Source organism: Saccopteryx leptura, chromosome 2 (assembly GCF_036850995.1).
Source record: "Saccopteryx leptura isolate mSacLep1 chromosome 2, mSacLep1_pri_phased_curated, whole genome shotgun sequence".
Classification (NCBI taxonomy): domain Eukaryota; kingdom Metazoa; phylum Chordata; class Mammalia; order Chiroptera; family Emballonuridae; genus Saccopteryx; species Saccopteryx leptura.
This window is the reverse complement of record NC_089504.1, coordinates 342,959,454-342,978,139: the sequence shown is the minus strand read 5'-3', so window position 1 is coordinate 342,978,139 and position 18,686 is coordinate 342,959,454. Positions and strand designations below refer to the sequence as shown.

Below are 18,686 nucleotides of genomic sequence, written 5' to 3'. Positions count from 1 at the left end.
TCCACTCTCTGTGTTTAGGACTGTGATTTTCCCAATTATACTCATGGATTTATTTATAGAGCAAACAGGTAATCTAGACATAACAAGAGCAATGAGCGCTAATTAACTTCTAAAATAGTAATAATTACTATTTCAATCACTGTAATAATGACTAAAATATCTTTTAGTTTCTAATTTTTAAATAGAATATATAATTTGGGGTTTAATTATAATCTCATAGAATAAAAAATAAATACTTTTCTTTTTTAACACAGTCTGGTTTATGACTAACAAAGGGGCATGATATTAGAATTTAACTGCACCTAGAAGAACTACAGGGAAACACTAGCTTAAAAATAATTAATAAAGCAACTGAATTTTGCCCAAGAGTGGTAGACAGAAAGTTGGTTTTCTACAAGCTACTAGTTACTCTCTATGTTCATGACTCCAAAATGGTAGCAGGGTGGCATCTTCTTGTTTAGGTGTGAAGTTCTTAATTCTGGTTAAACCATGAAGCTGAGCTAAAACTTAAACTATTTTTACCTAGATTACCTCAGTTAGATTTTAAAACTTTTTTTCTAGTTTGAAAACTCAATGTATAATTAAAATGTTATTTTTATCCTTTGTTCCCTCTAATATATGAGGGTATAATTTTTAGTAAGATCTTTGAAAGAAAGTATATTATAAACAACTAACAATATGCTGAAAACACAACACCAGCAAAAAGAAAACAACAACAAAAATCCCATTACTAATTCAGTCATTCCTCAACATTTCTATTTATTAAATATCTGGTAGAAAACTCCCAGGAAACTGCTCTGCTGCAAAAAGCTGTACCATTCAGAGTAACAACAATTATTTTGGAAATAGTGCCACCAATCTGTATACTAGGAGTCTGCCAAAACAGTCTGGTTTTTAATTAAATTTATATTATTGTATGGGGCTCATTCAAAGTTTTTATAGCAAGAAATAGAATATCAATCATGTATCAAGAGAAACTATACTACAATTCTGTCAATGACTGAATGAATATTAACTCCACATTGAATTTTCTTTTAGTTGACAGCCACATTCAATTTATACCATTTGGTCTATATTCAACAGTGATAAAAATGGTTAAGTCTCTTGAGTGGGTTGTAAGCTTTGCTGATTGTGTATTAAAGACTCTATAAGCAAAAACCAAATGCTACTAAGGTGAACCCATGCAAACAAGTTGTAAAGATTCCCAAAACAAAAAATCTATAGCTCACTACAGATGACACAATGAAGACTAAAGAGAAAAGCCATATAGTAATGCTACACCATTCAGCTCCAAGAAGCACATTATTCATAGTGCAGTCCACATATGGTCACTGCTAAATGTCAAATCAACAGTCGTACACAGTTACAGTTTGGAACTAGTGGAGTCCACAGATCTGAACAGATATATAACAGGACAAAACCCAATTATACATAGACTGCTAAATCCCTACTGAGCAAAGTAAACATCAGCATCTGGAGTTTGAAACCTTAAATTGATTTTTAAAATCTGCTTGGTCAACCTGACAACAACTATAAAGATAGGATTTTAATCAGTCAGGATGAACAAAGACCAACTAATGTGGTAGTTTTACTTCCAACTGCAACAATGACAACATATACATATTTTAAGTCTATGATGCAGACATTTTGCTTTATGTACAGCTTATAACCACTCTCCCATCTGATTTCTCATTTTTCTTTCTAAGGTAAAGGTTATAAAGGACCATATATACTAAAATACCAATCAATTCTTAGAATTATGACAGATTCATAGACTGGGATATCTATGGCTTTAAGATTAAGTTTTGCTTCTAAATATTTTATCTTTTAAGTATGTGGAGATCATAATTATTATGGCTGGGATCTAAAAATCTCGTAAAGCAGTAACTTAAAATTCAAGTTTTAAAACGGTTTTTGTAATAAGGGTAAAATGTTAGCAACTCTCCACTTTCTCTTTAATTTATACAATCAAATAGTCTAGTGATTCTTTCATAATTGTCTTAGAACAGTGTTTTATTCTTGACCAGAAATTTTATTTAAAGATATTTGGTTGGTTAAAATATAACTTTATAACAAGGATTATGAAATATTTTATAAATGCTAGATTTTTAAGTGTTTTCAATATTTCCTAATTGAAATTAAAATACTTATATTATCTCAGGAACAAGTCTAAGCTTCGAAAGTTTACTAAAAGCACAATATATTAGTGCATCTTTTTATCTTATTTCCCATCTTGCTGGTTAGCAACAAATTTACCCTATTACAAAACAAAAGGACCTTAATCCTATACTCACAATAACCCTTCAAACAGGCATATTCTTGGCACAAACCTGTGCAGAGACTTCCACGGTTACCAGCTGCTGCAGATTACCTTTGTTAAATAAAAAAAAATGACTAGACCTTTAGCTCCTGCAATGATCTGTAGACTCCCAAAGCTGCATATTTCCAGCCACTTTCGAGTTGCATGCTGTAGCAAAACAGTCAGCACCTCTCAATAGATATTGCTGCAGAGAAAGATTTTAATTCAGCAGATACTCTGTCTGTGAGTTAGAAGCAACTGTTTCCCCCTAAAAACAAGACAGCTCAATATAGCCAGCCAGTCGTAAAACTATTATACACATGCTTGGTGGGCATTCCTTAGGTTATAGGGCAATTCTTTTCTTTTTGGGGGGATGGAGTCAACACTACACTACCCACTTTAATGCCAATCATTTAAAGAGTGTCTTTAAAAACTTTAAATTTATTCCTAAATAATTTAATAACAGAAATAAAATCTCCCTATCTTGTGTCCCACCTCTATCAAATATAATGTAGGCTATGAAGTTCCTCTTCCTATCTAAACTACCACAGCACAAATAATGCATATATTTATGTATTTTGGGAGTAAATTTATATTAGAAGTATAATTTATTAACATGTATCACTTAACATACACTTATTTATTAAAAAATTAAATGTCCAGTCTGAGTGCTATATCATTTGCTATTTTAAGTGAAGACAATACTATTTATTCATTAATAAATAAATAAGGCATTTATCAATTCCACTCCTACTCACTGACATTACTCAACAATGATTATTCAGTCAGACTGTCTTCTGATAATGTTCTATGACATGTGCTGGAAAAAATCCTGGACTGTGTGAGAGGAAAAGGGGCATTAGTCTCACATGCCACAGGAATAAATGTTGCAAAGCCCTAAGAGAAGGCTTAAAAATGTTATATATCATTTAATTTAGTAATTTTTAAAAAATCTTTGTTGAATATAGTGATCATACATATTAAGCTATAATTGAGTCGTTAAATTTCCTGCTACGGTAAAGTCAGAATACCCACAGAATTATAGCTTGTATAAGAACATTATTCAACCATGTACCTTGTAAAAGATGGTACTTGGGTCTTGTTTCTAACAGTTATGTTTGTAAACTTTGGCTCAAAGAAACATTTAAATTAAAATAAAAAAATAAAATTATATTCAAGTATAAGATATTGATATAGCTAGCCTACAGATTTCACTGTAAAATTCTGCTTTGTGATAATTGCCAAATTGATACAGAACAAGGCAAAAACTTCAGTGATTTCTTTGACTAAGCAAACTGGGCTTGGCATTTTATCCTTAAGTCAAAACACAAGACTGGGCTTCCAGTACAGTATCAGATATGAATTCTCCCTCTGCAGCATTATCACATGCGTCATCAATTACTGCCATGCCTAAGTCTAGCATCATGCCAGCACGTTAAGACAGAAGGTACTATATGCAGTGTTCACTGGACCAGAAGAACAGAAATAAGAGGAAAGGTGGGGGAGAAAGAAACCCTAGAGAAGAAATTAAAAAAAGGCAGACCGTGCAATACAAACCAGATCATGGCTGCTTAGCTAATATGGGCCAACTGCTGTGGAAGAAAAATGTCGAACACCCCAAGTTGTGTAAATTTCTGTAAACATCTAAATGCACACACAAACACACAACACCAACCTAATTAGGAACATAAATATATGTTGATCCTTTACTATGTTACAGTTGTGAAAGTAAAAGCTGAAGTTAAAATAGCTGTATTCTTTAAATTGCCTTATTTTCCTGAGGAAGGGGAAGCTAGTTTCTAAAAGGGAGAGGGGATGTCTTGATTGTTATAAAAATAAAGATTCCCTCTTTGATCATTTTTCACTCAAGCTGAAATAACTCACTGAAACCCTATTAAATATGTACACTTAAGCACAAATATTAAATACTGACAATACTTACAAGTTTAGACATTTTAACAATGGACTGCGTAATTTGAAAATAAAGGGCTTCTCAAAATGAAAACAATGTTCAAAAATTAAGATTTAAAAGAAAATAAGAATCAGAAAAATATATAAATTTCCTTGTATTGCTTTGTATCGATATCCAACACTAAACTATGTAAAGAGAATCAACTTTTGATAAAATCCAGACATCTCTTAAGCTACAGAAACCAAAATTATGATGTTTTACAAGAGTCTGGTAAATAAAATGTGTTAGTTCTTAACTAATACTAATGGAACATTATATAACTGTGTTGTCCAGGAGAGGTGAAGCTTTTAAAGGATCAAAATACATTTTACTCCTTTATCCAATTTATAAAAACACTAAACTTTTAACTTGCTATCTTTAACAGAGTATCAGTATGGGCCAAAATGATATTGTTCATCAAAATTCTAAATTACTTCTAGATTTTTCAGACTGATATCCCAACATATTAAATATTAGATTATATCCCAAATTCTATTTGATTACTGATAAGTATACAAGAAAACCACAGCTCTAGACTGTACTGTTATTAGCAAGTTTAACTTCATTCACATCAAGTGTCACACAAACACTACCTAACTACCTGTGACCCAAAATTAAACATTGATCATCTTACCGATTCAATAGGCTTGTCAAGGGATGCTTGTTCAATTTCCAAATGTCCTTCTTCATACTGATCAAAGTGATTACCCTGAAAAAATAAGAGTAAGGTTATTATTTCAAAAGCAATCAAATGAGGGGTTATTTTTAGACTTTTCCTTAATGTTTATTTTTATTGATTTTAGAGAGAAGAGAGAGAGAGAGACAGTGAGAGATAGCAACATCAATCTGTTCCTGTACGTGCCCTGACCGGGGACCGAACCAGCAATCTCTGTGCTTCTGGAGGATGCCCTAACCAACAGAGCTATCAGGCCAAGACACGAGGGATTATTTAAAATTTCTTTTCTTTCTTTCTTCCTTTTTTTAAGTGAGAGGAGGGGAGATAGTGATACAGACTCTCGCATGAGCCCTGACTTGGATCCACCTGGCAACCCAACTGGGGCTGGTGCTCAAATCAAATGAGCTATTTTTTAGCGCCTGACGCTGACACTAGAACCAACTGAGCTATCCTCAGCACACCGGGCCAATGCTTGAACCAATAGAGCCACTGGCTGCAAGAGGAGAAGGTTGGGAAATAGGGGGAGAGGGAGAGAAGCAGATGGTTGCTTCTCTTGTGTGCCCTCACTGGGAATCGAACCTGGGATGTCCAAAAGCTGGGCCACAAATGCTCTATCCACTGACCCAGCCGGCCATGGCTCATTTTAAATTTGTTATTGTTTTGTAGTAGACAACCAAAACTGTGCCACAAATTCAGACTTAAAAAAAAAATCTAAACGACTTATTAGGAGTCTAGTAATATGAACTCTCCATTCTACGACAAGCACTGACATTGCTAAAATACTAATCATTTGGGATATCAGCTTTCTTAGAATGCCTTTATTAGGAAGACCACAGTAATTTAAAAATAAAGGGCCAAATCATGTTTTACTTTCATAGACAATCTTGTACTGAAAAAATGTCACAATAATAGAATACAAATAAAGTCTATATTATAATACTGTTCAGGTCCAGTATTGATAACACTGCTTGTAACTGAAACTGCTAAAATATTCCATTTTAAATCAACACTTAGCTCCCAAGATTCAAGGAATTCAAAAACACAATCTCTTGACACAGTATCCTAAATGCAGCTATTCCTTAATCTTCTATGGGCCAAATTTTTTTCATGACTATAAAGAAATTTATGTAATGTAAAATCAACAAATATCAACCTATAAATACAAATTAAGGATGAATTCAACAGTTACAATGATTTTATTATAATGAATATATTTTGTAACTTTGAAGTAACAACGGCTTACAATGTTAGTTAGCACTTGAGTGTATAAAAGCTTAAGTATGGAATTCCATAAACATAGATATACATTGCATTTCAAACACTTTATTTTTGGAACCCGTGTACCACAGCTTTTTGCAGTATCCCCTCTTATCTGAAAAAAATGGCCAATGTGCTATCTCATCTTTTCACATATCTTTCACTGTTTGCATTTGGTCTCCTTTTCTTCTTCTCTTCTAATTATTTATCTACCAAAATTGAAATAGGACATCCTCCTTTCCTACTAATTCCTTTACACTCTTGACATAAACAAGATGCAATATCGGTTTTAAATTCCAACAAAGTGGCCCTGGCCAGCTGGCTCAGTGATAGAGCGTTGACCTGGAGTATGGATATCCCAGGTTCAATTCCCAATCAGGGCACACATAAGCAACAATCTGCTTCTGTTCGCTCCCACACACACTTCTCTTCCCACAGTCATGCCTCAACTGATTCAAGTGCAATGGTCCAGGGCACTGAGGATGGCTCCCTCAAGCCTCTGCCTCAGGTGCTAAAATAGCTCAGTTGTGAACATCAGCCCAATGGGCAGAACACTGGCACCTAATGGAGGTTGCGGGTAGATCCTAGTCAAGTTGCATGCAGAAGTCTGTTTCTCTGTCTCCCCTTCTCTCATTTAACTAAAAAACAAACAAGAAATTCAAAATTTCAATGAAGTATATTGATGCGTGTGGCTTATATATAGTATGTAATGAACAATCTCTCTTATATAACAGCCAAGCATATCACAAATACACCGAACTCTACTATTATATCTCACTGTTGTGACTTGAAAGTCACAAAGCTCTATCATATGAAAATAACAAAATGATTGTTGAAATACAAACAAGAGATTACTGACATACAAACAAAGAGCTATTATGTAGGTTTTTTCTTGTTTACCACACACTTACAGAAGAAAAAATAATAACAACTGCACAAGATGGTTCCTATGGCTTCTATCTGCAGACAACTTGCAAAAGCATGTACTTTGCTATCTCAGGTTAGAGCTGATAACCACTACCAAGAATGTGACTGTTGCTAAGAAGATATTATATAACAAGACATATATGCAACCTTGTGGTAAAAAATTAAATACTGTAAATTAATAAAATACTGATATACTAGTATGTGACTTGAAAGTTACATGAGCCCATAAAGGGTTAAATGATTTGCCAAGGAGATAACCATGCCTTTATAATACCATATTTGACCATAATCAGGCAAGCTATTACTGCAACTAGAATAAAATAAAAATAATCCAATTGAAGATAGGTACAGACAACTAGAAGTTTTCTCTCATCATGTTTTTTTTTTCCTTCTGATCTCTCTGCTCCATTAATTTGGCTTTATATCAGAATATCAATTTTCTGGTTCCCTTTTCTTTTTTTTTAGCGAGAGAGAGAGGGAGGGAGAAGAGAAGCATCAACTCGTAGTTGCGGCACTCTTAGTTGTTCACTGATTGCTCCTCATACATGCCTTGACCAAGGTGCTCCAGCCAAGCCAGAGACCTTGGGCTCAAGCCAGAAACCTTGGGCTTCAAGCCAGCAACCATGGGGAGTTGCTGCAGGATCCCACACTCAAGTCAGTGACCTCGGGGTTTCAACTGGGGTCCTCAGCGTCCCAGGTCAACACTCTATCCACTGCGCCACCACCTGGTTAGGGTCTGGTTCCCTTCTTAATACAAAGTAAAGGGCATGAGAATTGGTGAGTCCTAAATTGACCTAAGTCAAAAGACTAGACTTCGCCCTGGGCAGTTGGCTCAGTAGTAGTGTTGACCCCCGGTCAGGGCACATATGAGAAGTGACCATCTATTTCTCAGCTGCTCTGTTCTCCAAACTCTCCCCTATCCCCACTCACAGCCAGTGGCTCGACTGGTTCCAGCGTTGCCCTGAGTGCTGAGGATAGCTCAGTTGGTTCGAGCATCAGCCCCAGATGCGGGTTGCCGATTGGATCCCAGTCAGGGTGCATGCAGGGAAGTCTATCTGCCCTCCTCTCACTTAAAAAAAAACAAAAACAAAAAAGACTAGACTTCAGTCTATCCTAAATCAATTCAGCATGTGGAGTGGTGTGACAATTTCAATGTTAACCTAACAAAAAGATACTTTGCTTTTCCAAGGTAAACTTTTAGTTGAATAAACGTTTACCATAGAGAGCTCTAACACAATACATCACATTGTATCATAAATAGGTTTACTTGTTTCTCTCAACAAGAATTGAGTCTTTTTTTTTTTTTTTTTCTGAAGCTGTAAACGGGGAGAGACGGTCAGACAGACTCCCGCATGCGCCCGGCACGCCCACCAGGGGCGATGCTCTGCCCCTCCGGGGCGTCGCTCTGCCGCGACCAGAGCTACTCTAGCGCCTGGGGCTGAGACCAAGGAGCCATCCCCAGCGCCCGGGCCATCTTTGCTCCAATGGAGCCTTGGCTGCGGGAGGGAGGAAGGAGGGGGGTGGGGGTGGAGAAGCAAATGGGCGCTTCTCCTATGTGCCCTGGCCGGGAATCGAACCCGGGTCCCCCGCACGCCAGGCCGACGCTCTACCGCTGAGCCAACCGGCCAGGGCCATGAATTGAGTCTTGTTTACCTCTTACAACCCCCAAAATTTAATACAGTGGTTAAACTTTACAGAACAATTAGGTGCTAAAATTGTGTGGTAGTGATGAAAAAATTCTGGAACTAGACAGTGATGGTGATAATGGTCCTAAAACACTGTTAGTGTACTTATTATTATTTTTTCTTAAGTTAGAAGCAGGGAGGCAGAGAAACAGACTCTCGCATGTTCCACCCAGCAAGCCTCCAACAGGGTGATGTTCTGCCCATCTGGGGCTGCTGCTCCATTGCTCGGCAACCGAGCTATTTTTTTTTTAGCCCCTGAGGTGAGGGCACAGAGCCATCCTCAGTGCCCAGGGCCAACTTGCTCCAACTGAGCTGTGACTGTGGGGAAGAGAGATAATTAGAGAGAGAAAAGAGAGAGGGAGGAGTGGAGAAGCAGATGGTCGCTTCTCCTTTGTACCCTGGCCAGAATCGAACCTGGGACATCCACATGTAGGGCTGACAGTCTACTGCTAAGCCTACTGGCCAGGACCACAAACCAATATTTAAAAACTATAAAAACTTATTTATATTGTTTACTGTTTTAAAATATACCCTTTAAACATCAAGAACCACAACACTCAGTCACAAAGAATAAGAAACTCCTACCAACAAAAAAAGCACTTTTCATACAAGAAAAAAATGATCACATCTTCCATCTCAGTTCCTTAAATCAGTTATCACCAATTCTAAGTCCTGGTTTTATTGCTAAGTTGCTGTATGACCTCATATAAATCATATATTTTTCATTCATTGTATATTCATTTATAAAACAAAGATTTTGAAGTAGACACTCTTTTATATTATATTTCTTGGTCTAAAATTCCATGAATTTGCAGATTTAAACTGAATTAAATTTACACTACTGAAAATGGCTTAATACCAAAATGTCTTAATACAAAAACATAAATACCATCAATTCCCACAAAAGCAGAATGTTAACCACAATGGGAATAATCCTTGGTAGAGAAGCATGAAACATTTTTTCACCTACCACCAAAATAAATGTAACCTCATCCAATGACATGAAAACCAAGTAAAAGCAAACAAGGTTACTTTGGGTTTGGTGACTATTAGATCAACAAAAGGCATAATTTATTAAAGAAGTAATTGATAAACTGACTTTATTAAAACTTAAAAACTTCTTTTAAAGACACTGTTAAGAGAATGAGAAGATAAGTCACAGATTGAAGTAAAATATTTGCAAGACATATCTGATAAAGGACTATTATTCAAAATATACAAAGAATTCTTAAAATTAAACAAAAACCCAATTAAAAATTGCAGGCAAGATCGGGCCCTGGGCCCTAGCCGGTTGGCTCAGCGGTAGAGTGTTGGCCCGACATGTGGAAGTCTTGGCTTCAATTCCTGGTCAGGGCACACAGAAGAAGCACCCATCTGCTTCTCCACCCTTCCCCCTCTCTTTCCTCTCTATCTCTCTTTTCCCTTCCTGAAGTCAAGGCTCCAGCTGGAGCAAAGTTGGCCCGGGTGCTGAGGACGGCTCCATGGCCTCTGCCTCAGGCACTAGAATGGCTCCAGCCGCAATGGAGCAACGCCCCAGATGGGCAGAGCATCCAATATTTGTTTATCCTGGTCAAGTGCATGCAGGAGTCTGTCTGACTGCCTCCCTGCTTCTAACTTTGGGGGGGGGGGAGGATCTGGCCCTGGCCAGTTGGTTCAGTGGTAGAATGTCAGCCCTGTATGCAGATGTCCTGGGTTCAATTCCCAGGCAGGGCACACAGGAGAAGTGACCATCTGCTTCTCCACCCTTCCCTCTCCTCTCTCTCGACTCCTCCTGCAGCCATGGCTCAACTGATTTGGGCACATCATTCCAGGGCACTGAGGATAGCTCTGTGAGCCTCCACCACAGGCACTAAGAGTAGCTCGGTTGCAGGCACTGCCCCAGAAGGGCAGAGCATCGGCCCCAGACGGGGTTGCCGGGTCGATCCCAGAAGTATTTATTTCATTTAATTACCATAAAAGCACGCTTGGACTTTATATATATTTTCTTTAATATTTGACTTAATTATTATAACATATTTCTCAGAAATTTGTATATAATGCACCTACAATTATTTGTAGAATTTTATTTATTTATATATATATATTTTTACAGAGACAGAGAGAGTCAGAGAGAGGGATAGATAGGGACAGATAGGAACGGAGAGATGAGAAGCATCAATCATTAGTTTTTCATTGCAACACCTTAGTTGTTCACTGATTGCTTCCTCATATGTGCCTTGACCGTGGGCCTTCAGCAGACCGAGTAACCCCTTGCTCGAGCCAGCAACCTTGGGTCCAAGTTGGCGAGCTTTTTGCTCAAACCAGATGAGCCTGTGCTCAAGCTGGCAACCTCAGGGTCTCGAACCTGGGTCCTCCGCATCCCAGTCTGACGCTCTATCCACTGCGCCACCACCTGGTCAGGCTATTTGTAGGATTTTAAATGTGCCCCAACTTCAAAAAGTTTGAGAACCACAGGCTTAGTTGGTTAGAGCATCATCCAGTCCTGACACACCAAGACTGCAGGTTCAATCCCAGGCCAGTGTACATACAAGAATCAACCAATGAATGCATAAATAAATGGAACAATATATTGATGTTTCGCTTTTCCCTAAAATAAATAAATAAATAAATAAATAAATAAATAAATAAAAATATAGTTTAAAAAGGAGAGAAGCTGGCCATTAAGGTGGTCAAGGAAGATGAAACTGTTTCTTTAATCAAAAAAACTAAGCATCCTTGGTTTTCCTTGAACCAGATCATTTAAAGCAAATCTCTTTTCCTTTATAAACTGTTCAATTTCAGGTACACACTCTTAATGTTAGAAGGCTTTTATATCAAATAAATAAGTGTACCTAATAATGTCACAAACACAAACATACAAGTCAGCCTGACCAGGCAGTGGAGCAGTGAACAGGGCATCAGCATGGGGCGCAGAGGAAGCAGGTTTGAAACCTCAAGATCACTGGCTTTAGCATGGGCTCATCAGGCTTGAGTGTGGGGTCACCAGCTTGAGCATGGGGTCACTGGTTTGAGTGTGGGATCATAGACCTGAACCCATGGTTGCTGGCTTGAGCCCAAAGGTCACAGGCTTGAAGCCCACTGGCTTGAGCAAGGAGTCACTGGCTTGGCAGGAGCCCCCAACTTCACCCCCAGCCCCGGTCAAGGCACGTATGAGAAAGCAATCAATGAATAAATAACTAAGGTGCTGCAACTATGAGCTGATGCTTCTCATTTCTCTCTTCCTATCTGTCTGTCCGCTGTCTGTCTCTCTCTCTTATACACACACACACACACACACACACAACACACACACAAATTAAAAAGTACAAGTTAAAGTGTTTTCTTTAAAAAATTAAACAAATATACAGGGGGTCCTCGGGTTATGACACAGTTCTGTTCCTACCATAGTGACATAATCAGAATTTTGGTGTAATTCAAAACATACCCTAGCCCAGGGGTCTCAAACTCGCGGCCCGCCCGCAGACTAATCCACGAAGTTCAAAATATTTTGGATAAAATTAAGTAAGCCTAGGGGCCTTCTTGTATTTTTCATTTCTCTAGCATCCTAGCTAGATATTAGCTTAGTTAACAGCAGTTGTGATGCGAACTACAGTTTCTGGTCGTTTTGTGACACTGAGTAAACTGCATGTACGATTGTGCTTGTTGTACTGATTTTTTTTTGTTTTCAACTGCAGTGAGAAAAGTGTTGCGTAACAGTTGCCTTTTGTAGACCTAGTGCGGCCCGCCGAAAGGCTGTGATCTTGCTCTGCGGCCCACATGCTGAGTTGAGTTTGAGACCCCTGCCCTAGCCTAAGTCACTTACCTATCCTAACACAGTTGTAAAATCATAATCTAGAACATAAAAGCACAACTAAGCCACAGAAAAAGAATACTGCATATTCTTCCACTGCACGCAACCAAAGTAGTCAACGCTAATGGTGTAAGCTGAAACACTCATGTCTCAACTATTTTACATTTTTATGGGAGTGAGCATCATAAACTCAAAACATTATATGTCAAGGCTGTTGTAAACCGAGGAACCCCTGTACAATAAAAATTAGACATAGGGTCAAACTGTGCTATATAGAATAGTGGTTTTCAACCTTCTTACATTTGGGACCCGGTGAAAATAAGAGAATTATTTCAGGGACTGCTAAGGAAGGCAGAAATCACCCTAAGCATAAGCAAATTCAACTAAGATCATTGGGTCTATCATCTTTATACAACAGCAGTGTGGCTAACTCTTTTGCTGATCGGCACAAAATTTCTGGCAGACCGAACCAGTGGTTGAAAAACACTGCTATCAGCCCTGACAATCTCTATAACTTTATTAAATAATGATTTTTAAAAATCCCCAAACCCTATACAGTGTGAGTCCAGTTGGCTGACCCAAAAAAAGTATAATTTTGATTTGTTCACTCTGGATGGCTGTTATGTTGGTTGTCATTTTTTAATTTGACAATCTAAGGGAAAAAGAGCTCAGTGCCCCTGACTAAACAGTTAGGTATTACATGTTTTAACAATTTTTGCACAGCCTGACCAGGCGGTGGTGCAGTGGATAGTGTCGGACTGGGATGCTGAGGACTCAGGTTCAAAACCCCAAAGTCGCTGACTTGAGCGTGGGGTCTCACGCTTGAGCATGGTATCATAAACATGACCCCATGGTCGCTGGCTTGAAGCCCAAGGTCACTAGCTCGGCTGGAGTCCCCCAGTCAAGGCACATAAGAGAAGGCAATCAATGAACAACTAAGGTGCCAAAACTATGAGTTGATGCTTCTCATCTCTCTCTCTTCCTGTCTGTCCCTCTTTTTCTCTCTCAAAAAAAAAAAAAAAAAATTCTTGTGCACATCACCGACCTATGGTAAAATTGGTTCATTATACACTGTTTCACTTAAAGTCCCAGAACCTATAGATGGCATTCAGTGAGGACTCACTCTGTAGGATTTGAGGATGTTTAAAAATCATTATTGTTTTACAAATAAGGAAAGTTATAGAGATTGTCACAAATTCACAAAGGGCTCTGATTATTGGTCTCATATTCCTACCACTGTATTATACTATACAAAATCTAAACGTCAAAATAGTAATAATAATAATAATAACCTTCCTTCCATAATTCTGAAATAATATTCTCTATAGAAAGCAGAATTAGTCAAAAACTTCTAGCTATCACAAAGAACATGGACTGAGGAACTATAGTATTACAGATTAGAGACAAAGAATCACTAAATGTAATGAATGTGGAATCCTACATGGGATCCTGGAACAGAAAAAGGGTATCAGAGGAAAAACTGGTAAAATTCAAATAAGATCTATAGTTTAGATCTTATTTATTATTACTGCATCAACCTTAACTTCCTAGTTTTGATAATTATGGTTATTGTACAGATATTGTAGTAGGAAAAGTTAAGTGGTATATTACAACTCTCTACATTATTTTATTTTTATTTAAAATGTATTTATTTATTGAATTTAGAGAGAGAAGGGAGACAGGAACACTGGTCTGTTCCTGTATGTGTCCTGAACGAGGACTGAACCGGCAACCTCTGTGCTTCGGAGCAACGTTCTAACCAACTGAGTCATCTGGCCAGAGCTCTATACTATTTTTACAATCATGCTATAAATATAAATCTAGTTTAAAACAAAAAACAAAAACCTCTTAGTTACGTGATAATCTCAAAGTGCTGAAAAATGTGTTTGCATGCTACCTTTTGAAAAGGAAGAGTCAAGAATACTTGTATATATATAGTTTGCTTAAAGGCTTTTAATCACTGTAAAAAAAAATAGAAGACTGGATAAAGAAGATGGGGCACATATACACCATGGTATACTATTCAGCTAGAAGAAATGATGACATCGGATCACTTACAGCAGAATGGTGGAATCTTGATAACATTATGCGGAGTGAAATAAGTGAATCAGAAAAAAAACAAGAACTGCAGGATTCCATACATTGGTGGGACATAAAAAATGAGACTAAGAGACATGGACAGGCGTGGGGTGGTTACGGGGGTGGGGGGAGGGGAGGAGGGAGAGGGGGAGGGGTACAAAGAAAACTGGATAGAGGGTGATGGAGGACGATCTCTCTTTGGGTGATGGGTATGCAACAGAACTAAATGACAAGATAACCTGGAAATGTTTTCTTTGAATATATGTACCCTGATTTATTGATGTCACCCCATTAAAATAAAAAAAAAAGAATACTTGTATATGTATTACGTATCTCTGAAAGAACAAACGTAATTAGAAATAGTGGTGTTTTTTTTTAGTGAGACAGGGACAGACAGGAAGGGAGAAAGATGATGGACAGGGGGTGGGGGGGCTCCAGCCAAGCCAGTGACCCCTTGCTCAAGCCAGTGAGCTTGGTGTTCAAGCCAGCGACCATAGGGTCATGTCTATGATCCCATGCACAAGCCAGCGACCTCAGGGTTTTGAACCTGGGTCGTTAGGGTCCCGGCCTGAAGCTCTATCCACTGTGCCACCACCTGGTCAGGCAAGTAGTGCTTGATTTTGAGAAGGTTAACATTTGTCCCCTTTGAATGCTATACTAGAAAAGCAAAAATAAGAGGAAAGAAAATGTGACTTCAAACCCCCAGGGTACAAAGTGTAGAAGTAGTAGTGGTAGTGATAAATATTTTATTTCTTGCCTCTCCTTACCTCCCAAAGTTTTTTAAGTCATTCTGATGAACTGACTTAATAAGATCATTCCTTCCAAAAATAGTACAGCATCTGATTATCTAAAGGCCTCAACAGGGATTTGAAGAGAAGAACTTTTTATTTCCTGCTTCACCCTGCTTTCAAAACCTCATTTCAATCTCTGATCTCCCATTAGAACTAGGATGATCATATAAATAATGTATCACACAAATCAGGGCACTTTGAGAGTATAAGGGAGTATTAATAGTAATTATGCCAGGACAAAAGGCAAAAACTGGAACATATGGTCATTTTAGAGAAAATTCAGATTCCATGTTAGAACATTCCTAATATTTAGGGGTTTTTTTTTTAACGTTTAATTATTGATTTTAGCAAGAGAAGAGGGAGACAGGAACATTGATCTGTCCCTGCATGTGCCCTGACTAGGGATTGAACCAGCAACCTCTGTGCTTCAGAACAATGGTCTAACCAACTGAACTATCTGGCCAGGGCCTAAAATTTAGTTTTAATTGATGACTGCTTGGAACACTTTTTCTTTTTTCTTTTTTTTTTCGTATTTTTCTGAAGCTGGAAACGGGGAGGCAGTCAGACAGACTCCCGCATGTGCCCGACTGGGATCCACCCAGCACGCCCACCAGGGGGCGATGTTCTGCCCATCCGGAGCGTCACTCTGTTGTGACCAGAGCCGCACCTGAGGCAGAAGCCATGGAGCCATCCCCAGCGCCCGGGCCATCTTTGCTCCAATGGAGCACTGGCTGTGGGAGGGGAAGAGAGAGACAGAGAGGAAGGAGAGGGGGAAGGGTGGAGAGGCAGATGGGTGCTTCCCCTCTGTGCCCTGGCCGGGAATCGAACCCTGGGACTTCCGCACACCAGGCCAACGCTCTACCACTGAGCCAGCTGGCCAAGGCCGGAACACTTTTTCTATTGTCTAAATCAACTCTTTTCTTTCACCTGTTTTCAGAACCGAAACACAGCTTTTTCATTTATGTGGATCAGAAATTTAAGTTCAAAGAGATCAGACTAGAAGCAATTTCACTTTTCTAAAAAAATGTGTTGAAGATTTTTAAATGCACATATATGTATATACATACACCCAGGTAAATTTCCTTCAACTGCCTCTTCTCTTAAAAAAAAAAAAAAAAAAAGCTTCAATTCCTAATAGGTCTAATTACAAAAGAATAGAACCTGCCTGACCAGGCAGTGGCGCAGTGGACAGAGCGTCGGACTGGGATGCAGCAAACCCAGGTTTGAGACCCCAGGTCCCTGACTTGAGCGCGGGCTCATCTGGTTTGAGCAAAGCTCACCTCAAGCAAGGGGTTACTCGGTCTGCTGAAGGCCCGCGGTCAAGGCACATACGAGAGAGCAATCAGTGAACAACTAAGGTGTCGCAACAAAAAACTGATGATTGATGCTTCTCATCTCTCTCCATTCCTGTCTGTCTGTCCCTATCTGTCTCTCTCTCTGTCACTGTAAAAATAAATAAATTAAAAAAAAAAAAAAAGAATAGAACCTGGCTGACTTGCATGTTATTAAAATACACAGTAGTTTTTGCCTGACCAGGCAGTGGTGCAGTGGATAGAGCGTTGGACTGGGATGCTGAGTACCCAGGTTCGAGACCTCAAGGTCGCTAGCTTGAGCGCGGGCTCATCTGGCTTGAGCAAAAATAAAAAAATGCTCATCAGCTTAGACCCAAGGTCGCTGGCTCAAGCAAGGGGTTACTCGGTCTGCAGAAGGCCCGCGGTCAGGGCACATATGAGAAGGCAATCAATGAACTGAGGTGTCGCAACGAAAAAAAAACAAACTGATGATTGATGCTTCTCATCTCTCTCCGTTCCTGTCTATCTGTCCCTATCTATCCCTCTCTCTCTTCCTGGAAAAAAAAAATACACAGTAGTTCTAGTTTCTTACAGGTCAAGGATTCTGCTTCCATGCACAAGACAAATGTGGAAACTTCTGTATTACAAATTTAGCTATGGTGATCATTTAAATATAGACAGAAATTGCCCTAAATTTATCGATGTAGTGTTAATATGGGAATCCACATAATCCCACAGCTGTGCCTTTTCCAGTGATTAACTATACTGTAATTAATTGGAAAAATTAGAACTAGAGAAGAGAAAATTATTGGGACAATTCTTCAAAGATCAAAATCAACAGCCCACAGTCTCAAGTAGCAAAACACTATTTAAGACTCTAAAAAAGGTAACATTCTCCTCCATCTTCCTATGATTATTAAAATTTAATACAAGTTCTTTTAAAATTTAATGAAAAATTATTATTCATAGACAGTGGATCTAAGGTTTCTGATAAAGTAATCAATTATTAACATGAGGATTATACACACTGAAGTTTTATTATTTTTATTTTCTTTTTGTGAGAGAAAGGGATAGACAGGGACGAACAGGCAGACAGGAAGGGAGAAAGATGAGAAGCATCAACTCATAGTTGAGGCACCTTTGTTCACTGACTGCCTTCTCAACTGTGCCCTGATTGGGGGGGGACACCTCCAGATGAGCTAGTGACCCTGAGCTCAAGCTGGTGACCTTGGGGTTTTGAACCTGGGTCCTCATCATGCCAGGCCTATGCTGTATCCACTGTGCCACTACCTGGTCGGGCCACACTTAAGTTTTAAATCCTATCGAACTTTTCCCACTTAGACTAAGTATGAACCTAGTTTAAATCCATTTTATCTTTGGCAGTATACTGTACCACTCATCTTAGCCCATTCTTTTCGCACCTGGCTCTGACTATTGAACTGCATATTGTAGATGTTCCAGTCTCTCTCTGCTCCAAATCTCTACAACTGATATTTATTTTTTATACTGTACTTACAATTATTCCTTTAGAGATAGTCTAATGTCACTAAGTGGATCTATTAATCATAGTCCTACCTCACAACTCAAGTAACATACAGTACTTGATTATAATTTGGACTTTCTAAATTCAAAACATACGATGCTGATCTCACATGCCATGGACAAAAAGTAAAAAAGGTATGTTTAGCTGATAGAGCCATCCTGGATAGTTTCCATCTATGAACAAAATCAGTCCTCCACTACCACCAAATAAGTGAGAGACTTCATCTTCATCTCTGTCCCCTTCTCTTATACTCATTCCAAATAAACTAATTGTAGTATTATCCTAAACAATTCAGAAAAACATCTCTGGAGGCAAAACCTATCCAAAAAGAAATGGATATTCTGGGGGATTATTAGTGTCATTTTATTTGTATAGTTAAATTTTATTTCAATTTAG

At 38.5% G+C, this 18,686-nt stretch overlaps 1 protein-coding gene and 1 non-coding gene across 5 annotated transcripts in view; one reads left to right on the top strand and one right to left on the bottom strand.

Annotated features, from left to right (window-relative positions):
- The window catches only part of GPATCH8 (G-patch domain containing 8), a 93,100-nt gene that overhangs the window by 61,601 nt on the left and 12,813 nt on the right, over window positions 1-18,686 (bottom strand). For 2 of the 4 annotated variants that reach the window (XM_066363957.1, XM_066363958.1), the window contains exon 2: window positions 4,885-4,959. In XM_066363957.1, coding sequence (XP_066220054.1) covers window positions 4,885-4,959 — 75 coding nt within the window. Of the gene's footprint in view, window positions 1-4,884; window positions 4,961-18,686 lie in introns of those variants that run through there. The other 2 variants (XM_066363959.1, XM_066363960.1) reach the window with 2 other exon arrangements.
- On the top strand, window positions 10,433-10,508 carry TRNAT-UGU (transfer RNA threonine (anticodon UGU)). The gene has a single exon. It is a non-coding gene; the product is annotated as a tRNA-Thr (tRNA).